The 22,241-nt window shown below is 48.0% G+C and overlaps 1 protein-coding gene across 4 annotated transcripts in view; it reads left to right on the top strand.

Annotated features, from left to right (window-relative positions):
* The window catches only part of TNIK (TRAF2 and NCK interacting kinase), a 145,420-nt gene that overhangs the window by 4,802 nt on the left and 118,377 nt on the right, over positions 1-22,241 (top strand). For all 4 annotated transcript variants that reach the window (XM_058031366.1, XM_058031364.1, XM_058031363.1 and 1 more), the window contains exon 2: positions 21,790-21,855. In XM_058031366.1, the coding sequence (XP_057887349.1) occupies positions 21,790-21,855 (66 nt within the window). The remainder of the gene's footprint in view (positions 1-21,789; positions 21,856-22,241) is intronic.

Below are 22,241 nucleotides of genomic sequence, written 5' to 3'. Positions count from 1 at the left end.
GCATGACAGCATCCATGTGCTTTGTCTGTTTTGGAGTCCTTTGAGTTCTAAACCATAAAACTGCAGCAGAATACTGGTCCTGAATCACAGAATCATGGAATGGTTTGGGTTTGAAGGGACCTCAGAGCTCATTTAATTTTAAACCCCTTCCCTTAGCCCAGGCTGCTCCAAGCACTGTCCAGCCTGGCCCTGAACAATTCCAGGGATGAGGCATCCACAGCTCCTCTGGGTTTTATGTTGCAGTGCATTTCTACCCTCTGAGAAAATAATTTATTCCTAACATCTAATCCAAATCGTTCCTCTAATTTAAATCTTCCCAAAGGGATGGCAATGTCCAGCTCCATTCCTTGAGCCGTTGGTGCAAATGTATCCTCTGTGCACCTGTGCATGTTCTTGTGTGTGCTCATGCAGAGTTACCATGGAAAAGGGTCTGTCTTCTGTCAGATCTTTCTCTGGGGTTGGTTGTGTTCTTTTCTCTGCCCTTTGGAGTTGTGCAGCCCAGCTGCTGCTCTTCTGCAGTTACTCTTCAGCGCTGGTCTTCCTTATCTTTGCAGCTCTTCCACAGCACAGCAGTGTATGGTGTGTTTGAGGGCATGGAGAATTCTCTCTTCTCACTGATGTTCTTTTGCTGGGCAGCCATAAAAATTAATAATTTGGAGTGAATTTATGGCAAAATGTATGCTTGAGCAGGCTGAAGTTTGAGCACAAGCACTTTGTTGAATCAAGCCTTGAAGCAACAAAGAGCATTTGGCTGGTGTGCATATTTAAAATAAAGGGTCTGTTTTTAATGCATGTGACAAGGAGGAGTTAGAGGAGGTTTTTAACCTTGCTACCTGAAGGTAGTTTTTTATATGCCAGGCTTGTAGCTGTAGTGGTACAATCTGTATGAGGTGAGGGATGAGTTTCCATTTGATCTGTGTGTGAATCCCCATGGATGAATCAGCCAGCTGTGGGAGAGGTGTCCTTGGAAATCATCCCTCGTGTGAGGCCAGGTCAGGGGAGAGCTCCTGGGCTCAGGCTCTGAGCTGCTCCCTGCACCCCCTTGCTGACTCCTCCTGATGCACCCTCACCCCTGGCAAGGGCAATTGCAGACACCAGTGGGGGTTCTGTGGCTCTGACCTGCAGGCCAAGGACAGGCTATTGATCCCTGTCTCAATTCTTCATGCCTCATCTGTAAAGGGGCAGAATCCTGCTGGATGTCCCGTGCTTCCCCAGGGAAAGCTACCAGCAGGCAAAAGGGTACATGGTGTGGAGAAATACCTTTGGCAAAAGCTCTTGTGCCTTGGGGTGTGGAGGATGGTTGAGGGTTCAGGACCTTCCACCTGGAGGCAGCTGGCTGCCCAGGGAGCACACACATTGTTTTCCCTTGCTGCCAACTGCAGAAAAGACCAGGAGCCTGATGGAGTGAAGGACTGACTGATCTCCCAGGATTTGGCTGATCCTTTCTCCCTGCTGGTGGCCTTTTTGGCCCTGACTGCTCTGCAGGTGTAGAGCCTTTCTGTTTGCTGATGCTCAGGTGCCTTCTTTGCTACCTTTCACACAGCCATTAAAGCAGGATGCAGGTTGAAACCCACAAGCCTAAGTCATTTGGTAGCTCCATTGGGTGAGAGGTTGTGTTTCCCGCTTAGAGAGCCAGCAGCTTTAATTTCCTTCTCCCCAGCCCCCTTCCTCTGTCCTGTTTTGTCACTTTGCACTGTGGCTCCACATTGAAAGTGATGGCCAGTCTGCTCTGGGCACAGAAAGACAATTTATGTAAGTGAGATTTGGTGTTTTCCATGTAAATTGTTTATGATTTCTAAAGGAGCTGTGGCCAAGGAACGCGGTCCTTGGGAAACGGATACTCCCCCTCTCCCTGTGCTCCTCCTCCATGGCTGTTTGTGGATGAGCCCTGCAAAGGGCTCAGCATCCCCTTCCTGCCCCGGGATGAGGATGCCCAGCACATCAGCCCTGGGGAGCTCCTGCAATACCTCATTAGAGAAAGGAGAGGAAAAGCCACCAAGGTTGGAAAGCACTGATAAGAACTTTAGTTGGCACTCAGTTCTATCTTCCTGCACGCTTGATTTTTATTTTGTAATGGCCAATCAGAAAACATTTCCCTTTGATCCAGAACGTCACTTTTCAGTGTTGCTTTGCTGCAGTGCTTGCCAGAAGTTCAAGGTTGTGTGTTGGTAATAAATGATGGCAATCAGACAGGCAGCACTGGAATGGCCAGGCTGGATAGCAGCTCCTGCTTCCATCCAAGGGAGCCAGCAGCCTGTCCTGCCCCACACTCAGAAACTGAGTTACCCTGGCCAGCACAAAGTGTTGCCTTTGCTCTGCTGTGGCTAACCAGCTCTGCTCTGCCACAGGAGCCTTGCCAGATATTCATGGCTTTGTGCAAACAGCGTCCACTGCCAGTCAGTGAGGAGCCACCTGTGCAGGTGACACTGTCCCATCCTTCCTATGGTTGCAGTCTGGTGAAAACAGCCCTGCCCTGTGGCAGGCACCTATTTGTGCTGCTGTGAGCAGTGAGCTGCTCCTCTGAGCGAAGCCTGAGCAGTGCAAGCTCAACATCCTCCTGCTGCAGTGAGGGTGGGTGTTTCTGCTTGCCTGAGTGCACGTGTGGTTTTCAGCCTCACACTGCACACAACCTTTTGTTACAGATTTTGCTTGTTCCCTCCAGCACAGTGGCATTTCAGGGTGCAGAAAGTGTTGCTTTCAGAACAGCAAATTGTTCCGAAAGCAGCTCTCTCTAAAAGCCAGGGATATTGCCTCACGTGCATAGTCCTTTATAAGCTAACAAGACAAGTAAAAAATTTATATGGCTGACAGTTTCCCCTCCCCTTCCTTTTAAAAATTCCCTTTTCTCCTGATTTTGAAACTCAGCAGGAAAAAGCCTACTGCCAGCTGAGTCATGTGTTCAGTGCATGACAGAAGTGACTGTTTGGGATCATGCCCTGAATCTGCTGGATGGTGACTTTAGGATGCATTGGAGGTGGAAGAGCCTTTGCTGAGGAAAAGATCTCACAGCTTGAGCCTAATAAAATGTGTCTAATAACTGCTGTAGCATGCTATAGAAATACAAGAGATCAAAGCTTCAGAGGCATTTATTTTCATAATTTGTGGGTCAGATCCTTGCAGGACTAATTGGGTGCTGTTTGATGTCCAGGCAACAATAGAAATCTCCCTGTACATCAGAATATATTTGTCTCTTCCTCTTTCTTTCATACCAAAGCATAAAAGCTTAGTGTGATTTTGAGATAAACTGGCAAAAGGGGAAGAGCAGATCTCCTCCCTACCTCACTGCAGTGTTTCTTAGCAGTATTAGGAGGATAGTGAGGCACTGGGACAAGTGCCCAGAGAAATGGCAGATGATCCATGCATGGAAGTGTTCAAGGCCAGGTTGGATGGAGCTTGGAGCAGCCTGGTTTAGTGGGTGGCCTCTCTGCCCATGGTGAAGGATGGCTTAAGGGTCCCTTCCAACCCAAACCATTCTGTGCTTCTGTTACGCTGGGGCCATACTGCTGATTCAGTGGCCAGAACAACGTGTCTGCTTACCAGATGTTGATTGTTTAATTACCATCAGTGCTTCAGGAGCACTAAGCCTGATGGCTGTTGCCTGCCAGGCTGCTGGTCCCCAAAACATGAGCCAGGATGAAACCAGAGGATGGGTTTGGTGGTGCAGCTCAGTGTGCTCCCCAGTTGTGAATCTCTGGTGGTGTCTCAGCACTGTGGGTGGTCAACCCAAAACACAGCAGGTCAGAAATGCTTTGGGCTTTGCAGGGCGCTTACAAAGGTCTTGTATTTATATGTATTAAAAGAAAGTGTACAAATATAAATAAAAATAAGCGTGGGTCTAACCGTTCCCTCTTGAGTGGAACAGGACAGCACAGCTTGTCCCTGTGCCTGGCAAACAGACCTTCTTCAAAACAGGCCAGAATTTTCCAGGCTACTCACTCAGATGGGAGATGCCAAACAGTCATGAAACATGGCTGGAAAGGAAGGTGCAGTGCTCTTAAACTTGTGGGTTTGTGTTTTATATTCCCACTGAATACTCAGGATAGGTGTTTGGGGAAGGGGATTCTCTCAGGTGTCTGCAGGTACCATCATTTGGGGAGGAAAGAAAGATGGGTGTGCAAGGCAGATGTTTCTGGAGAAGAACCAGAGGCCAAAGGAACAAAATGAAAAGGACTTTAAATGCATTTTCTAGCCATGCAGACAGGCTGTCTTCAGTGCAATAAATCTTCAGCCTTTATATATTGATTAGCTTCAGTAAATAGTGTGATGACTCTGCTCTTCCCATTGCTATTCTGTGGGGATCGGTGTGTTAGTATGGCTGAAGAGGCTATAAAAGCTAAATGGGATTCCAGTAGTGAGAACCGTTTACAAATGCACTCCAAAGTGATCCTCACAGCCAGTGGGACTGTGTTGGACTGCTGTAAATGTAAACAGAATGCTCCACTGGTGACCAGGCTCCTAATGGCCGTGTTTTCTAATGGGCAAAGCTCTGTTCTCTGAGCCAAGTGTCCTCCAGTGCCTGTGCCCTGCCCTGGCAGGGATGCTGTCTGCCCCTGGTCCCTGGCTGGGCACCTGTCATGGACACATTCTGAAGAGGAGAGGCTGAAATATGGGGATCCCTGGCTAGAAAACAGAAAATGGCTGAAAATGCCCTTTTTTGCACCAGCCATGTAATAATTTCTTCAGCATTTGTATGATGCTGGGCATAATTTGAAGCAATTTTGCTTGTTAAGCTTTGCTCCTGCTCTTGGAGCCAGGTATGTGATGTGGCAGCCTGAAGGTGGTTGTGTTTGAGCTCTGGGCAAGCCCCAGATCCCTGAGCATTTGCTACAAAAAAGCATGGACAGAGCAGGAAGATGGCAGGAGCAGCATCTCATTGTCCTTGTGGAGGATGGATGGATGGATGGATGGATGGATGGATGGATGGATGGATGGATGGATGGATGGATGGATGGATGGATGGATGGATGGAGAGCTGCTTTACCTGTTGCCATAGCTGGAAGCCCATCCAGAAGATTTCCATTGGCATCTCCCTGTTTTGTGGCTGCCTGTAACAACACCCTGGTGAAAGAGCTCTTCCAGAGGTGGTTTGGACCATGAGCTGAAATCCCAGGTTGCTCTGGAGACAGCTGAAGGAAAGATAGGATGGAGCAGTTACAAAATTACCATAACAATGCACCTTTAATTCAGCTTGAAGGAAATAATTGAAGAGTAGTTGTCACTTACGTTTGTGACCTCTGCCGGGATGACTCACACTGCAATATAATATGAGTCACTTGTTAATGATGGCCTGTTAAGGAGAAAGTGCCAAATCCCTGCAACTTCTTCTGTAAAAGCCAGGACGGGTGTTCAGGATATTATTGCCTAGAAGTAACTGATACTCAAGAGCACTGAACACCTTGAGGTGGCTCTGGGTGACTCGGGTGTGAAAAGGCAAAGGTCCTGAGCAGAAATGCTGCTTCTTCTTTGGCCTTGGTTTGAGAGAGCCGCAGAACACGGTGTAGCTCTCCTCCCCAGTGCTGCCCTGACGTGCCCAAGGGTGGGGACCCTGATAGCTTTCCTTCCTGCCAGATGGCCCAGCTGGCCAGAGGGCAGGTGCCTGCTGGTGGGACAGAGGCTGGGAGGGAGGGAGGGAAGGGGGTTAATGGGTGCTCAGCTCACAGAGCACCCATCAGATCTTTTATTTATATGTATTGTGTCTTCAAACCTCTACAGAGCATGGGCAGGGAGGTCTTGGAGGCATCATGGCTGTTGGGAGAAGGTGAAGGGAGCACTGAAACACTCTGTGGGAAGGTCCCTGGGGTAGCACCGATGTAGAGACCTGGGGGAGGAAGGTGAGGAGCTGCAGCCTGTGGTGCCATGCAGGGAGGGCTTGGCCAGGCACAGCTTCCCCCTGAACTCCTCGTCTCTGACGTGTGAGAGAAGTTTTTTATGGCCTCGGGAACTCGCGGTGCTCCTGCAGCAATTGACTTGAGCACTCACTTGTTAATCATCTACCAGCTGTATTAAATGCTTCCTCTTACCGAGCTAGTGTTTTTCCTCAATAAATGAGATTTCACAATCCACAGAAGAAGTGAGAGGCTGGTGTGGAGATGCTTGTGACCAGGGGTAGGAGCTCACCAAGAAGTGACCAGCTCCTGTGCTTGGGAGGGGGTTTCTCAATTGACAGAAGAATGATTTTGTCTGTAGTCAGGAAATTCTGCGAAGTGCTGACACCAGAAGTTAGCTTGGAAAAGGGAGTATTTTCCCCTCGATCTCATAATTGTAGAGAAGCATGGAAAAAGGTCTTCTGGAAAGACCATAATCCAAAGGGCAAATAGAAGACTTCAAGTAGCTTATTGAAAATTCAGAAGAAAAAAAATGGAGATAAATGTGTGAGGCTCTGCCTGCTTTCTTCCCTGAGTGATAAAACAGAGATCCCTGAGCTGCTTGTGCCATGCTTTCATCCTGCAGGTGAGAAGCTGCCTTCCCTCTCTTCTGCCACCTGCTCCAAGGTGTATCTTGCCCTCTGGGCTTTGCCTGGTGGCAGTCCAGACAGGACTGGTGCCCATACAGGATCCTGCTGCCTTAGGCAGCGCCAGTGTGGGCACAAGGAGGCAGGAGGGTGGTGGTGAGGGGCTGTGGAGGAAGGGGACGAGGAGGAATGGACCTGAAGGAAGAGAAATTTACTCTTGGATGTTCCTATCAAGGCAGTCTAAGGCAAGCAAAGGACATTGAATGTACGTGTCGGTTGCATGGCAGAAAATTGTGTGTAGGACCTTAGGAATAGCTCTCTGTGAGGGGTGGGGGAATGAGACTTCCTGAAGAGAAGCTGCCAGCACAGTGGAACCCAGATCTTGAGCACATCTGTGTTTTGTCTTGCTCGTTTGATAACGATCACCCACTTCTTTATCAGTTCCTGCTTTAGCACAGTGCTCCTGCTGCTGTGGGAGCTCTCATCATGCCTCTTGAATAGGCAGAAGTTCATCATCTGATGGAACTGGAGGCACACCTTGCAGGTGGGCAGACCAAACCCCCCAAAAATGGAGCAGTGTGGTTGACCAGCGAGACAGGGGCAGAAGTTCAGAGGTGAAGCTGGTTTCTCAAGGCTCTTTCACCACAAATGGTGGGTTTGTTTTTGCCTGTTGATGTGACCTCTTTGTGCTGCTGGTGTACAGCAAAGTGCCTGCACAGATGAAATGTCCTCGAGAGAAGATGCAAAAGCTCTGCTCATTATCAGAAACGAGTGAAACTGCTCCAAGCTAATATGGCTGCCTAAAAATAGAAGTGGTGTTAGGGGGAAGGGCTGTCTTCTGTGTTCATTTGCCCTTGATTTTCATGACATTTTGCTGCTCTATATTGCGTGTCTTGTTCAGGAGACTGCGTGTCCTGGTCACACTGGAGTAATTCACAAGAATGTGTGCTTGTGTCAAAAAAAAAACATCCTGAGGAGTCTGAAGAGCTTGTTGGGGGTTTATCAGTTAACTGGCAGAATGCAGTTATTCAGGTTTATTCCCTCATCCTCCTGCCCCTCTTGTGTCCCTTGCTGTGATCCTGAAGCCTTTCCTGAAGGAGTGGGAGGCCTGAAGAAGGGGATGTGGCTGACAGTGAGGCTCTGGGATGGGTGCTGTGAGGTGGTGGTTGCACAGGCCATCCATCATGTGCAAACCTTGCCAGAGAGGACACTCATACCTCAGCTGAAGGTTGCAGCATCTACTTTGCAGTTAAGTGGAAAAAAAAAAAAAAGGAGAAAAAAATTACTTATGAGACTTAATTACTGAGTTATTGTTATTCAGTATTTAAAGCCCAAGTTTCATAACTGCCTTGTGATATCAGCATTCATGTTCTTTGTCAGTATTATGCAAGCAGCTCACCTTGTGATCATGGAATACTAAAAAGTGCTTTCTAATGCTCACCCTCGTTTCTCAACGAGTCCATAAAACCTCTTCTGCTTTCCATTAATTATGGAACAATGGAGCATTTTCCTCTTCAAGGGAGCTGAGCCGTTTTTGTTTTTTCTTCAAGTTCTTGAGCCAGCTGCTCCTCTGAGACATGTCTGTTCCAGAGTGGACATATCTCCTGTCCTTCACTGCATTGTCTTTTGCCACTGGGGAGACAGCAGGAGGTTTGTGGGCCAATCTTAGGGGCAGAGGTCTTGCTCTGCTGAAGCAGTTCCAGCTGGTGCTTGGCTGTTTCTGGCACTGCTGTGGTTGGTGTGATCTGCCTTCAAGGTTAACTGAGGCAGCTGGGAAAGATGGGAGCAGGTCCAATGGGGATAACTCCATTTCCTTCCCAAAAGAGCTGAAATACTGGCTTGCTTGTCGATATTCAGTTGTTTTCCAAGTGAGAGTTTATTTAGAACCAGAAGAAGCCTTTCTGGCCCCAGCAGGAGCCGTGCTGTGAGACCCTGGCACTGCAGCTCTGGTTTCATCTGTGCCAGGTCTGGATTTTCCCCACCTTCCAGGTTTTGCAGAACACTGAGAGCAGACCTCTAGTTTTCCTGCTGATCAGTCCAGTTCTGCCACTCAGTGGCATCCAGAGAAAGGCTGGGACAGGGAGGGTTGTCCTGTTCTGTGGGGGTTGCCTGTGAGGTGGTTCTGCAGGTGGCTCTCCAGAGGTGGTGGGGTCTTGTGATGTTCTTGGGAGAGTCTTGAATGATTTCCTTGACTTAAGAGATGCAAAATTTAATCTTCCCCCTGAGCTTTCTCGAGAAAAAGGAAATGATTGTTTTTTTCCCTTCCCTGTAGGGGGAAAGGGTTCAGATGTTTCTCTGAGCCCAGATGTGGAGTGCTGAAGGGGATGTGTGCTCCCTGGCCAGTGCTGCTTCTCCATCCTCCGGATTTTTCCTCAGGTGCACATCTGGAGATCCATAACTCTTTTCACATGCTAATGAGGGCTTTACAGATAAGATCCCCTGTGAGGAAAGGAATGCTAGGACAGTCTCATAGCAGGGGAAATCAAGGTGAGGAGTGGTCAAACATCTTCCTTAGATTCACTCATGAGCCGTGCAGCCCCAGCAGAGCTCAGAGTAGAAGTCAGACCCTTTGGCCTCTCATCCCGTGTTGTGGCCATTAAACTCTGCTCTCCTAAGATTAGATAGCCTGTGGTTTTACTGTCTGCAAGCCTCGATGAGCAAATTCCTTTGGATAAATGCTTTTCTTGTACACTTGCCAACACTGAGTGATGTTCGGGACATGAGGGAAGGGAAATAACTTGCAGGCGTCAATTTTCAGGAGATGAATCAGATGAAGGGATGATACCTAACAGGTCTGAGCTGTTGGAGTGGCTCAGTGGTGAGGATCACATTCTGTGTCTCTGGTTTGGACTAAGTGATATGGGAAACCCAGGGTGCAGCTGTACCGCCAGCAGCTTACCATGAATTTGAATATTGCTGAACACTATCCATTCATGGATATTGCTGGACAACTGGATATTGCTGAACAATATCCAGTTCCTCTGGGTCTCTGGCAGGATGAGAAATGGCACTGGAGTTTGAGCCTTGGAATGGGTGCTAAAGGGATTGGAGTTGCATACTTGGTGTTACCCTGACCAAAAAGTCCATCCTGGCTTTGCATCACTTGCAGGCTGGGAAAGCTGATAGTTGAGGTGGTTTTCCTGCATAATGAATATTCCTTTTCAACACAGGTCTTCAGAGAAGGATTGCAAAAGCATCTTGGTGTTGTGGTAGTTTGTTTCTTGCTGCAGCCTGAGGCTGTAAGGTGGACCACAGCTCAGCTGAGCACATGCTGCCTTTGGCTTTCAATGAATCTGCAGCATCTCCCCTCCCTTCAGACCAGAGAGACAGTGATGGGCCAGCTGGGTCTGCAGAGAGGGATGAGGTGAAGCTTTCTGAGCATTTAGGGTGGCCTGGCAGAGTTTGTTGTGCTGTTTATTTTGCTTTCTGTGGGGTTGTGTTGTCGCTGAAGCACGTGGGTTTGATTTCTGGTTATGAGCATCCTTATCTGCCTCTGTAGCCATTAGCTCTCTGTCTTGCCCATGTGGGAAGCTGTGAGCTGCTTCATCCGATAAGGCTTCTCTTATCTCTTCTGCTCTTTATTGTGTAGAATTGAAATTACTCTAGGAACTATAAAAAAGAGGATGAGCCTGGGAATTGTAGCTGAGGAGTTGTGTTTCTCTTCCCTGCACAGACCAACGAGATGTCAATAGAAAGTTTGAATGTCTCCAAGCATCAGCCAAAGCTGAGTTCTTGGTCATGTATTATGTTAAGAGCAAAACATATGTCCTGAGATTTCCTTCCCTTACTTTGTGCAGCACCATCACAACACCACGTTTGGCCTTCTAAACTCATCAGCCTGCTTGTGAAATATTCAGTAAAGCTGAGTTTGCATCACTGTCAGTGGGCTGCATCTTTTTGGAGTGACTTTGATCTTGCTTTTACTCCGTGCTGAGTAATTTACAGCCCTCTCCCTCTGCGAGTCTGGCCCTTGCAGGCTCCCTCGTTTCTCCTAATCGTAAGCATTTAAGTGGTATTAGAGCTGCTTATCCCCGTCTTGTTCTCTTGCAGAGTCATTAACACCTCTGCAAAGAAAGCGTCAAGCTGTAGTAAAGTCAGCTGGTGGCCCTTGGCAGTGGTTTGAGTGGTTCCAGAGGGAGCAGGGGGCTGAGCAGGGTGTTTGGGAGGGATGCTGGTGGTGGGCTCACCCTTGGGAGGGGGTGTTCCCCTTCAGCCTGGGGTCAGGGCTCCTTTCTGGGTATGACAACAGGCACCTCAAGCTTTTGTTGAGTTCTTCCCCCACCCCAATTCCCTAGAGGCCAGAAACATCCATCTCTCTATGTTTGCTGTGCCTCGTTCAAGGGCATGTCTCTAATGATGCCAGCAATTTTCCTTTCTGTTCTGTTACCTTTACAAAGAGATGTTCAAGGGTGATCCCACAGGAAGTCATCCAAGAAAACCCAGAGCTGGTTTTGCTCTTCACCTTGTCTGTGTTCCTGTGCCACAGTGGTCTGATCTGCCTCATGGCCATGGAGAAGTCCCACTCATTGCTTGGTCCTTGGAGCCAGTTGAGCTCTCCACTAATTAATGGGAAATTGTCGTGCCTTACGTTAGGCTGGCAGGAAAAATTAATGGGGGTGAATAATAGCACAAGATACATGGGAATCAACGTTTTTCTCCTTGGAGGCTGTAGATGTAATCCACTTAATATTCTGTGGAACACAAGATTAATATTCTTCAGCATAATACATTTGAGGGCTTTTCTTTTTAGTTTGCTGGCAGAGGCATTGCTGCATTGCTAAAGCTGAGGGCAGGGGATTAGGAGCGGGGGGAAGGATGCTGACCCAACTTCCAGAGGATTCAGAAACAGAGAAATCTGGCTAGAGGAGATTAAACTTCTTCCTGGCTAGCAGGACTTTTATGCAAAAAATGCGTCTCACACTGGGACAGCCCCTGTTGAAAGCTGGTAGGGTGTCTTTCAACTCTCTGGATGCCTGAATTATTGGGGAACAGATCTGATTTGCTTGGACTGTGTGGTGTGACTCTGCTGGTGGGCTCCCAGTGCAAAGCTGGTGCCTGCAGAGTGTGGAAACCAGCCCCAGCCTTGCACTTGTCCTCCTTCACAACAGAGTTTTGCCATGATTTAAACTCATAGAGCTGCTAAGCTTCACAGAGGTTCCTTTAAAATAATAATAAAGCAAAGCCCCTGTTCTTTTTCTTTCACAGGATGGAAAGAATGCAGTGGGTTGCCAAGCTTAAAGAGGAGTAGATACAGCAGAAATAAATAAATGAAGACCATTTATTTAAAGTTGATTAATCTGATATGTTCGTAGTTTTCTAAAATAAAATCTAGCCCCAGAGAGTTTGGCAAATCAAATAACAATAACGGCAGTTAATTTAGAAGCAGTTACTAATGTTTCTCATCCCCTTTTCAGATCCTTAAACACTCATGATTAATCTCACATCTTATGACTGTGGGCCAGATCCTCGTGGGGATGTGCACTGTGTCTCTTGGGATGAAGGAGGTGGGTTTGAAGAGCTGACCCCATTTCTGAGTATGGGAAGGACTGAAGGGCTCAGAGGAGTGGCTGGTGGTTGCTGGCACCTTGTGCCTCCAGGAGGAATAGTTCTGATTTTTTCAGTTGAAATTCCAATTATTATGGGCTTCCCCACCTGCTTTGTTTTCCTGTCTTGTACTGGTCTTCAGCAGGCTGGTCCCTGTGGTCTTACAGAGCTTGCTTAGCTGCTGTGTGTGTGTTTATGTTAACATTTCCAGCCTGCTTGTGTGAACTAATAAAAAATGGTGGGGCTCTGCAAGAAGCCAGATAGTGTCACAGCTGGTTCCAGGGACCAGAGCTGGCTCCCAAGGCAGGGAGGTGTCACAGGGCTCCAGTTTGACCTGTGGGTCAAATAAAGCAAAATATGGTGGTTGGATTTATGGGACATCAAGGTGATGTGCAAAGCAAAACCTGCACATGCTCCTGGGGTGTCTGGGAGAATGGTCCCTCACCTTGTCTCATCTAATGCAGATATCAAATGAGCTAAACTAAATAATCTGTGTGCCCCTGCCAAGTTTAGTAGTTCAAGACATTGGGGTTTGAAATAAAAAGCATCTCCTTCAATTTCTGAGTGTGTTTCACAATGTAGGAAGCCACCAAGAAATACAGAAGACTTGCTATAGGAAATACTTCAAACCCTGGCAAAAAAAAATCTTGCAAATCACTTCAGCAACTGTGGACCAACCCTGATTTTAGGCTTTTTTTGGGCATGGATCAGGCAGGAGCTTGATTTTTGCTGTGGAACCTTGTTTTACACCCAGTTTGAGTGTCTATCATAACCAACCTTTTGGACTTCCTGCTGGGTCATTTCACAGCCTGTGAAATGTAGGAAAAAAGGTGAGAAGCCTTCCTTTCCCCTTCCCCACATCTTGTTAACTCTTGGGTGAGCCACGTATTTCTAAATTGAAACATGCAAATTAGTACAAAATTGATAATGTTTTAGATAATTCTGCTGATTTGTCAAGACAATTCAATGTAAAAGTGAGTTTATAATACAAGGTTTTGGCATCTTGTTGATATAGTTGTGGAGCTTGGGATTTTTCTACAGTCTATGCTGCAGAGTTCTGCTGAGTAATTTAAAGTGATTTGTTCCCCATATTGTCCTGGCTTGAAACTGCTGCCACTGGGGAGTTATCTGCATTTCTTGCTAGCCAGCCCTTGTAGAGCCAAGTGTGAGCAGCTGATGACAAGTGACAGGCTGTGGGTAAACTCCTTGAAAAGCACAAAACCAGCAGATAACTCCATCTCCAGATGATCTGTGAAAACTGGGCTGATGTGAGAAACTGAATCCAGCAGGGGAGGTGGTGTTTCTCCAGACATGTGTACAGGGACAGGAAAATATTGAGAAGTAATGGCAGCTGCTTTAATCTGGGATTCCTGGAATGCTTGCCTGCATGCCTGGCTGTGTGTTGGTTGTTGCACAGATCCCTGCTGTTGAAGGCTGCAGTCCATGGGTTGTTGATGCTGCAGCCCTTTCATCCCTGACGAGATTTCTGATAACTGAAAAATGGACATAAGAGGTGCAAAACCATCCTAGTTTAAGAAAGCAAAAGGTTTTAAGATCGCTTTTCTTTTCTTGCTCCAAAATGCATCTGGGAGTGAGACGTTCTCCTGTTTTAAGCCATCTCTCTGGCCATAACTCTCACTGCAAGGAGGGAGCAAGGCTGTCATTTCTTGGCAAAGGCGCTCCCAGATGGTGACCCCAGCCCTCCTGTGAGGGCTGCAGGAGCTGGAGTGTCCTGCAGTGCCTCAGGAAGGTGCAGACTGGCTTCTGTCACCCCTGCAGACAATGCCACAAGCGTGTCCTGCTGTTGGAGACTGAATGTTTGTTTGCCTGTGTGTGAGAGGGTGCTCCCTTCTCTTGGCACGAACTTGGCACCAGTTGTGCTTTGCACAGTGCATCTCCAGGAGCGGGATGTCAAGGGGCTGCAGTTCCCAAAACAGCTGCCTTGGTAAATGATTAAACCAACTCCTCCAAGAGCCCATAAACCTTTGACAGCGTTCAGTGGCAGGTAACGATTTCAGCTTGATGCAAACATTTGCTGGCCAAGGTTGAAACTCTCTTTCTCAGAGGGGTGAGATCTAAACATTTAGGAATAATATCTTACTGGTCTGAAACTACATGAATGACTTCCAGTGAGGAGAGCATCCAGCTGCTGTGCTCTAATTGATGTCTGCATCTGAAGAAGCGTGGTACAATAGTGGTAGTGACTTCAGATCTTCTGGGGGCTATAGATGTGATTTATAATTGGCACTGCAGCTTTTTAGAGACACTGAGCTCAGCCAAGCCTTTTATATATTGCCTTGTTGGAGTTGTGTGCTTGAATTAGGCATATGTTGAAGGGGTTGATGGCGCTGAGGCTGCATTCATCTAGCAAGGCATTGAAAACCTTGGGGTTCACTTAGCTTTTGCTGATGCTTCTGGTGTGATTGGCTTCTAGGCTCTCCTGGATGAACAGTCTGCTGTGAAACTGGGAGGTGGGCTTGTCATACAGCTGCAAACAATTCATGGAGTCTGTCCTGGTGATGTATGGAATGTGCTGTGGAGCTTTAAAGGGGTGAGAGGAATGGCTGCTTTGGAGGGAAATTAACTTCAAATGAAGAATAAGTACAGTTGTGTTGTCTTGAGGGTTATTGAATATCTCAGCATTTCCTTACCGTGCTGAGGCTCACGGAGGCCAAATGTTCATTTTCATTAGCCTCAAGTCAAAACTTGCTGCCTTTTACTCAAATGACATCAGGAGAGATGAACTCACCGTGTTGTGAAGGAGTGTCAACAACTCTCCATGCTTTTGAAGGAGTGGGAAGGAAGCTTGGACCTTTGTTTTGATTAATGTAAATGTGTAGCTTGTGGGTGGCTTTTCCTTGGCCTGGACTGCTCTGACATGCTGGAGGAAGGTTAATTTATATATGTCATTGTTGTCCTCTCCTGGTATCACTAGTGCATCTTGGTCTGTGGGACCCACCATTTGCAGTGCTATAACTGCATCATTCTGGTTGGAGAAAACCATTTTTTTTCCAGGTCAGTATATATGTGTTCCTTACAGGCTTAGAGCTCCCACATTTCATATTTATGGAGAGGGTACAGAATGGCTGCTTTTTCTTTTGACGTGCTAGAAAGGAGAAACTAGGTCAGAAGAACTCTAATTTTGTGTGTGCAGGTTTGAGTCTGTGAGCAGGAAATCTGGAATACTCAGTTTATTGTAGCTGCAGTGGCTTGGCCTCTGCAGAACCAAATGGGAATGAACTGTCTATGTGCATAAGGGATTTTGTATTTTTCTTCCCTAAGCACTGGTGTTGGCTATTCCTCTGCTGGCTGGGGGCTACAAATCTACACTTACATCCTAAATTGAACAGGTAATAGTTGAAGAAGTAATACAGTTTTATTGACTGAAAAGCCCAATGTGGCGATTAGTCCTTATTTAATTTTGCTGCTGCCAGCTATTGGCAGGTCTTAACATTCTGGAAAGGAAAGAGACGCTCACATGGTGGCTGGAGCTTTATTGCAGTGAGAAGCTGGAGAGGAGAGTGCTGGAGACCTGGGAGAGAGAGTGGATTTATGGTTCAGGAAGGGGGAATGGACAGAGCACAGATGTGGCTCTCAGTGGGGCCTGGAAGAGCATCTCCTGGTGAGATGCTGCACAGGATGGTTCAAATAGATTTGTAAACAGCCTTCTCAGCTGTCCAGGGGAGAAATTTCTGTTAATAACTTTCCTTCTGTTAATAACTTTGCCTTGAGAGCAGTTTTTCTTACGCTGCGTAGTAATGCTGTTTCTTGACTAACATCTTCTTTTAAGCTACGGAGCTGGGTGTTTGGGGGTGAGGGAGGACAAACTGCTTCTCCAGAACGAAAACAAAGCCCTCGGGGAGTTCATTATTACCCTTCCAAGTGGAGCAGCTTGTATTGCTTGAGTGGGCAGGAGGTGCAGTGGTAGATGGCATTGATGATAGCTTGTTTTGTGAGTCTCTGGATGGGTGGGCGAAGGAGGGGAAGGTACCAGAGCTAGCAGGAGAAGGCGTGAGATTAAACAATCCCTGTGAGGTCTGAGGAACATCCAGGAGTCCAGCATGGTTCTGCTCCATTGCTTGGCTTTTATCTCAGAAATACCTGCGCAGCCTTTTGAGGTTTTTTGCACTGCTTTAATTAATGGGCAGCCTTAGGGCTATGTCTGTGTGATTGAAACTTGAAAAAGTCATGTCCCCAGCATCTTTTTTAGAAAGTTGCCAGTGACTCAGTCAGTATTTCGTTGCCTTGGCCTCTGCCTTCCTGCTTTGTTTGCTGCTGTATTAACAATCCTCTGCTGGCTTGTGCAGTCCATCTTCACATTACTCACAGGGCTGTTAACTAGAAGTGCCTTGGAGATGGAGACAGCCAGCTGATTACTAAAAAGCAGCTGTGTCTTCAAGTGCTCTTCAAACCCCTCTGTTTTTCTGTGAACTGAGTGTCATTTGGGGTAACTTCCCCAAGGTAATCCAGACCTTGTTTTGTCACACAAGTGCTTCAGTTCCTGCTGTAGAAGCCAGTGCAGAAAGTGCTGCAGAAGGAGTGAAATTATGCCCCTTCAGAAGGAATAGCAGGGGAATTTGTAGAGCTTGGGGTTACTGGGGTCCTGACGGCTGGGAGATTGATGGCTGTTTACAGAGTTTCTAAAGCTTCCTGCTAATATGAGAGGTGGCTTCACAGAGCATGGCCCAGCCAGCATTTGGCCTTGGGGAAATGGAATCTGGGCAGGTGTACAGTGTGAGAACAAAAGGCTTCATCCTTGTACTCATCCCTGGCAGTGGTGCTTTGCATAATCAGGAATGTTACTCTGATGATAGTTTTGCCTATTGAGCTCTACTGCTGAAAGGCTTTTCTGTCTCCCCTGCACTCCTTGCAAAACCTTTCTCACATTCTCAATCAACGATCTTTCTCTTCTGGCTGGAGCTTGGTAGGGTTGGAAAACTCAACTTTCTCCAGGCAATTGACACCTCAAGACAACCCCTTGGGTTGGCAGTGCTGCCATGCCAAGCTGTGTGGTGCCAGGTGGGATTATGGTTTTCCTGGGCTGTCTGGGCATTGCCATTAGTTTACAAGAGCCAGCTTTTTGGGATGAATGGCCCTCTGGTGCTTCCCAGTGCCAAAATTTCTCTTTGTAACTCCCAGGAGTTGCCTAGGCAGAGGCACCTGCCCGCAGACAGAGCTCCCTGGGTCTCGTGTTGAGGGTGATGAGTAAATGGCTTTGTAAGCCTGCTTTGTTTTTTGTGGGATCTCCTGTTGAGGCTGTTTTATGATGGAGATGTAAGGCAGAGGCTCACAATATCCTGATGCTTGGGAGCATTAGTGCACAGGCTTTATCTTTTGGTGGAGATTAAAAAAACTCTTGTGATGCCGCAGAGCTGCTTTAGCTGATTGGAGCCTGGGGACACTCCTCTGTTACTGACCCGTAACTCTGCTGCCTCTGGTTACACACTGCTTTTTCCTTCTCTAGGGTTGTAACATTTGCTTAATGACTGGGTAGCTCCATGATTTTTGGCTGGAAGTTGTCATTAGCTGCTAGAATTGGGGGACTAAGCGCACAATGATTGCAGAGGCTCCAATCTCTGATTTCCCCTCCCGTGCATCCACTGCAATCGTGGTTTAATTGGTGTGCCCCTGGGTTCCCCTCTCCTGAGCATCTTTCCACTGTCTCCTCATGTAACCCTTCCTGTTACATCCCCTTTGTGTGGGCTACAAGAGAGAAAATTGAGTCTTCTTCAAGGGAAACAAGCAGATTTGGTGTACAGGCTGTGGGTAAATATTTCTCATGTTCATGGACATCTGCATAGTGGTATTTAAAGATGGCTAACTTGTGTTCTGCTCACCATAGCCAACACTGATGCACACCTGCAGGCCTTGGCCCTCAGGTGACTTAGCCCTGGGTGTGGATACTGCTCTCTGAATTGTCTCCTCAAGCAAAGTGTTGGCTGTTGTGTGCCTTGGACTTGTTGGGACATTGTGGTGTGGGCAAGGACATCTCTCAGCTTTAGTTCTGTGGGTTAGGCAGAAGGAAAGGAGCAGTTTTAACCAGGAACCTGCCAGCCCCACTGTGTGCTCCGTGCTGATAAGTCTTCAAAAGGGAGGCCTGTTTTGTTACTGAAATTTGAATGTATCCTGCTTTATCACCCACACACAGAAGTCCCTTTTCTGATAATGCACCAGTTTCAAATGCACTGTTTACTGAAATAAAGTGGCCTTTTTTGTCCTTACCCATGATATTGCTGGAAAGGATGATGCCTCTGTGTTCTTCTGTGTCTCAGACTGGTTTTAGCCACTGAGACGTTTGTACCACTGATTTTCTTGAGAGATTAGGAGAAACATAACAATTTCCCTCTTGAATTTGAGCCTGTCCAGGCTTTACTTGTGGCAGCATGGCCATACCCTGGCACAAGAGGCAGTTCCAGGCATGTCCCAGCCCATCTCTGCCTGGAGGAGCACTGGGTCTGCAGGTGCTGCTCTGAAACATTTCCCATCCCATGGGCAGATGAAAAGTCCTGTTGAGTGTTTTGTTGCTTTACGGAGAGAATGCTTTGTGGAGAGCCTGAGTTTCTGTGTTTTCTGGCACAAGCTCTGAGTAGCAGGGAGGAGGGAGGGACCCTACCTTAGTTAAAGGCATCTTGGCAAAGTCCTGGTGCTGCTACAGCTGTAAAAATCCTTTTCTAGTTAGAGTGAGGCTAATGTAGAGCTGAGAATTATTTGTGGGTTTGTCTCAGATGCTGTCTCTCTCCTCCCTGTTTTAAACAATGCACCTTCTTTGCCTAAACTAACAGCTCACCTCATTTTTTTCCTTTTATTTGTGGGCTTGTCATTCAGTGCAGCTGTCTGCAGTTACACGAGGTACAGTAGCTCTTGTGCAGGCATTCTGGGGTGTGGGAGGAATGGGTTGCAGCAGCCTTATCACCTGTGTGTCCCTCCTGCACTGAGGAGAGGGCATCAGCAGGCTGGGAGCAGCTGTGTGGGATGAGCTTTGCAGCCACCCCCAGCCAAGTGCTGCTGTGAGCCCTGATCTGCAGCACGGGCTATATTTGGTCTGAGATTATTCCCTGCTTGGCCTGGATTGGTCCTGGCTGGGGCTCTGCAGGGTGGATTGCTTTTTCCCCTGGCTAACATCACCCATGCTGTGTGCCTCTCTCTTTTTTCTCCCTCCCTGCCCTCTCCAGCCTGCCCGAGCTGCTCTGGTCCCTCCTGCAGCCTCAGCAGGGGCTTGGTGGGATGTGCAGGGACAGCCTATTCCCCAGCAGCCATTAGGATGCAAATCTCCTTTCTGTGCATCAGTCGGTCCAGGGGAGGCCAGTGAGGAGCAGGGCTTTTTTTTTTTTTTTCCTGGAAAGGCCATTAATAGCATATTATCCCTGTTTCTTGGGGAGAAGCTTTTCCCTTTAGCTGCCTGCTGGATGGGAGGAGGGCAGTGGGTCTGGGAGGAGGGATCCAGCCCCCTGTGCTCCCTGACAGTGCTGGCTGTGCTGAGGTGGCAGCAGTCAGGGGAACAGTGTCACTCCTGGCTGTGCTGAGAGATGCCCAGTCACCTTGGCAATGCTTCTGGAAAAATGCAGGGGGAAAACAGGATGGAGAGGGGACATTGCAGCAGGGAAACTGCCTGGCTGGTGGGAGACAGGAGTGGAACTTGTGGGTGATGTGAGCTATGGGGAAAAGCCCTCCTGGCACAGAGACAGCAGAGGCAGTTGTGGATAGCAAAACAAACAAGTGATGGATGGACTCAGGCAAAGCTACTGGAGCTACAAATGTGACATTTACACACATAAGACCAGTGAACCTGGGATGGTGGGATGGGGTGCTCTTGAGTTGTAGGATTTGTAGAAAGAGGCTGGAAAGCATATTGCAAAAAGGAATTCTTTTTATCAGAAATGGCCAGCTGCATCCCTGCATGTTTCTCCAAACCTCCTAAGCATATGCCCTAGGCACGGCTTTCTTCTGCCTTAATCTCCTAGTGAATATTCAAAAATAGATATACTTGTAGCACTGGAAAAGCCTCTTTCAGAGTTGTTTCAGCACTGCAGAGAACAACCCTTAGGAAAGAAACTCAAAAAATAAACAGCAGCTGCTGCCATGTTTCCCTGTCCCCACCTCCTCACCCACTGTGGAAACCTGGTGTCAGTTCCCTTTCCCATCCATTCCTGGCATTTCCCTGCCTGGTACCAAGGCAGCAAAATCCAGGGCTATCCACAGCCAGATGAGATGCTGCATGCTGGAAACCTGTTGTGCTGCAGCTTCACCTGTGTCTGGCCCAAGTGTGTGGATGCAGGTGTGTTTGTACAGGTATGGTCTCCTCCAGCACAGCTTCCCTGCCCTTTGCTGCAGATTGTCCTGCTGAATCTGAGTGTTGTTCCCACCCTGGAGTACCCCAGGGTTTCCCAGGCAGCCTGAGGAAGCTGCTGATAGATGATGGAGGAGCAGGCAGAGGGGGGATGTGGCATTTCTGGATGATCAGAGTCATTATGTCACCCTGTCACGGAGCCGTGCCAAACCCCGGCTGCTCCACAGCAGCTCCTCGAGTTCCTGGCTGGGTGGAAAGCTGCCCCAGCCATATCAGGACTCAGATTAATTTACTTTTGTGGCCCTGTTAACTGGATGAACCTTGCTTCTCTGCTTCTCACAAAGATCCAGTGTTTGACTTTTGGACCCAGCAGCATCTTGAGTCCCTGCAGCTTCGTAATGAATGAACCCTCTGTGTCTGTGGTGGGGTGGTGGGTGTCCATCTCCTCAGGAGTGCTGCTGGCTGATCCTCCTTGGGAGGCATCCCTGGGAGCTGGTATCCCTGGGTTCAATGGGATGCCAAGTCATCCAGCAGCTCAAGTAAACCCAGCAGGGAGGATGAGGATGGGTGGTGGTGTGGGAGGCAAGGTCACACACAGACCCCTGGGATGTCAGGATGCCTCCGCATCTGCAGCTTCCAGGGGGATTGTGCTCTCCAAAATTGGAGTGATGAGTACAGGAAAAGGAGGAGGAGCAGGAGAAGGGGAAAACCCACCCAGAGGAGAAAATAGCAGCAATGGTTATTCCTTCTTTCTGTCTTTCCCCACCCTCCCTCTTATCTCACTGCTCGTATCATCTTTGGGCTGTGCTGGTGGGTGCACGAGTGTGTGTGACTGCTCTTCCCCTGGCTGGGCACATGCCAGGTGCAGGGGGTGTGGGAACAGGGTTTCCTGCTTTGTTGCCACCTTTACAAGGTGTTGTGTCCTCACATATAGCATTGCCTTGGAGCTGCTTATCTCAGCTGGCAAACTGGGATGTCAATAGCCAGGATGCACCCAACCAAAAATGGCCTTTAGACCAAGTAACACTAATGGTGCTGACCTCAGGAACAGACCTGGAAACCCCTGCTTTGAGCCCCAGAATGGCATCCTGCCAGTTGGCTTGTTTTATTCCAAAGCTGATGCATAAGAAAATCTAACTTTTAACAGCAAATGTTTGCTGTTGCATTTAAAGCTTGCCCTGAGTGTTCATAGATGGAGCAGATGACAGTCAAATGGATGGATGCTCACTCACAGGCACCTGCCTGGCATCTCCCAGGCCAGGTGCTGGAGGTGGGCAGCACCTGGCAGCTCTGTGCTGCCCAGAGTGCTGGGGCTGCCCACACAGGGCTGGCACCTGGACAGTGCCACCCTTGTGCTCATTGTCCTTGTAATTCCCATCTCTGGTCTGCCTGAAAACCTTAAACCACTCAAAACCCTTGTCAGAGAAATGCTGATCTTCATCAAACATTTATTTTTTCAGAAGTCTGTAAATATTGCTTATTTAACATTCTTTCTCTTTTCTCCTAGGATCCTGCAGGAATCTTTGAACTGGTTGAGCTCGTTGGCAATGGCACCTACGGGCAGGTCTATAAGGTAAGAGCTCCTGCTGCAGTGATGCTGTTTGCCTTGGCTGGGTGTTGGACACGGAGCATCCCAGCACATCACCTTGACTAGGTCTGACCATTTCAAACCTGACAAGAAACCTTGCTGAGCTCTGACCCTTTGGTCCTGTGTGCAAGCACCGTGTAGCATACACAGCTCTTACAATAAGGAATTCACATTAGCTCTGAAACTGCCACAAGAAAATGAATTGCTTTTTTTTCTTCCCCTTTCCCCCCAGTTGCTTTTTATTGATTAGATGATGAGGAGGGAGTGAGAAGTCTGTGCTTTAATAGCTAAATCTCGATCTCGTCTGAGAGCTGAGTTTACGGCTGCAATAGGCTGCCAAATGAGTTTGCTACAGTCTAGTGCTCTGCTTG

Source organism: Melospiza georgiana, chromosome 10 (assembly GCF_028018845.1).
Source record: "Melospiza georgiana isolate bMelGeo1 chromosome 10, bMelGeo1.pri, whole genome shotgun sequence".
In the NCBI taxonomy this organism is placed as follows: Eukaryota; Metazoa; Chordata; class Aves; order Passeriformes; family Passerellidae; genus Melospiza; species Melospiza georgiana.
Note: the sequence above shows the minus strand (reverse complement) of the source record. Positions and strands in the feature narration are given on the sequence as shown.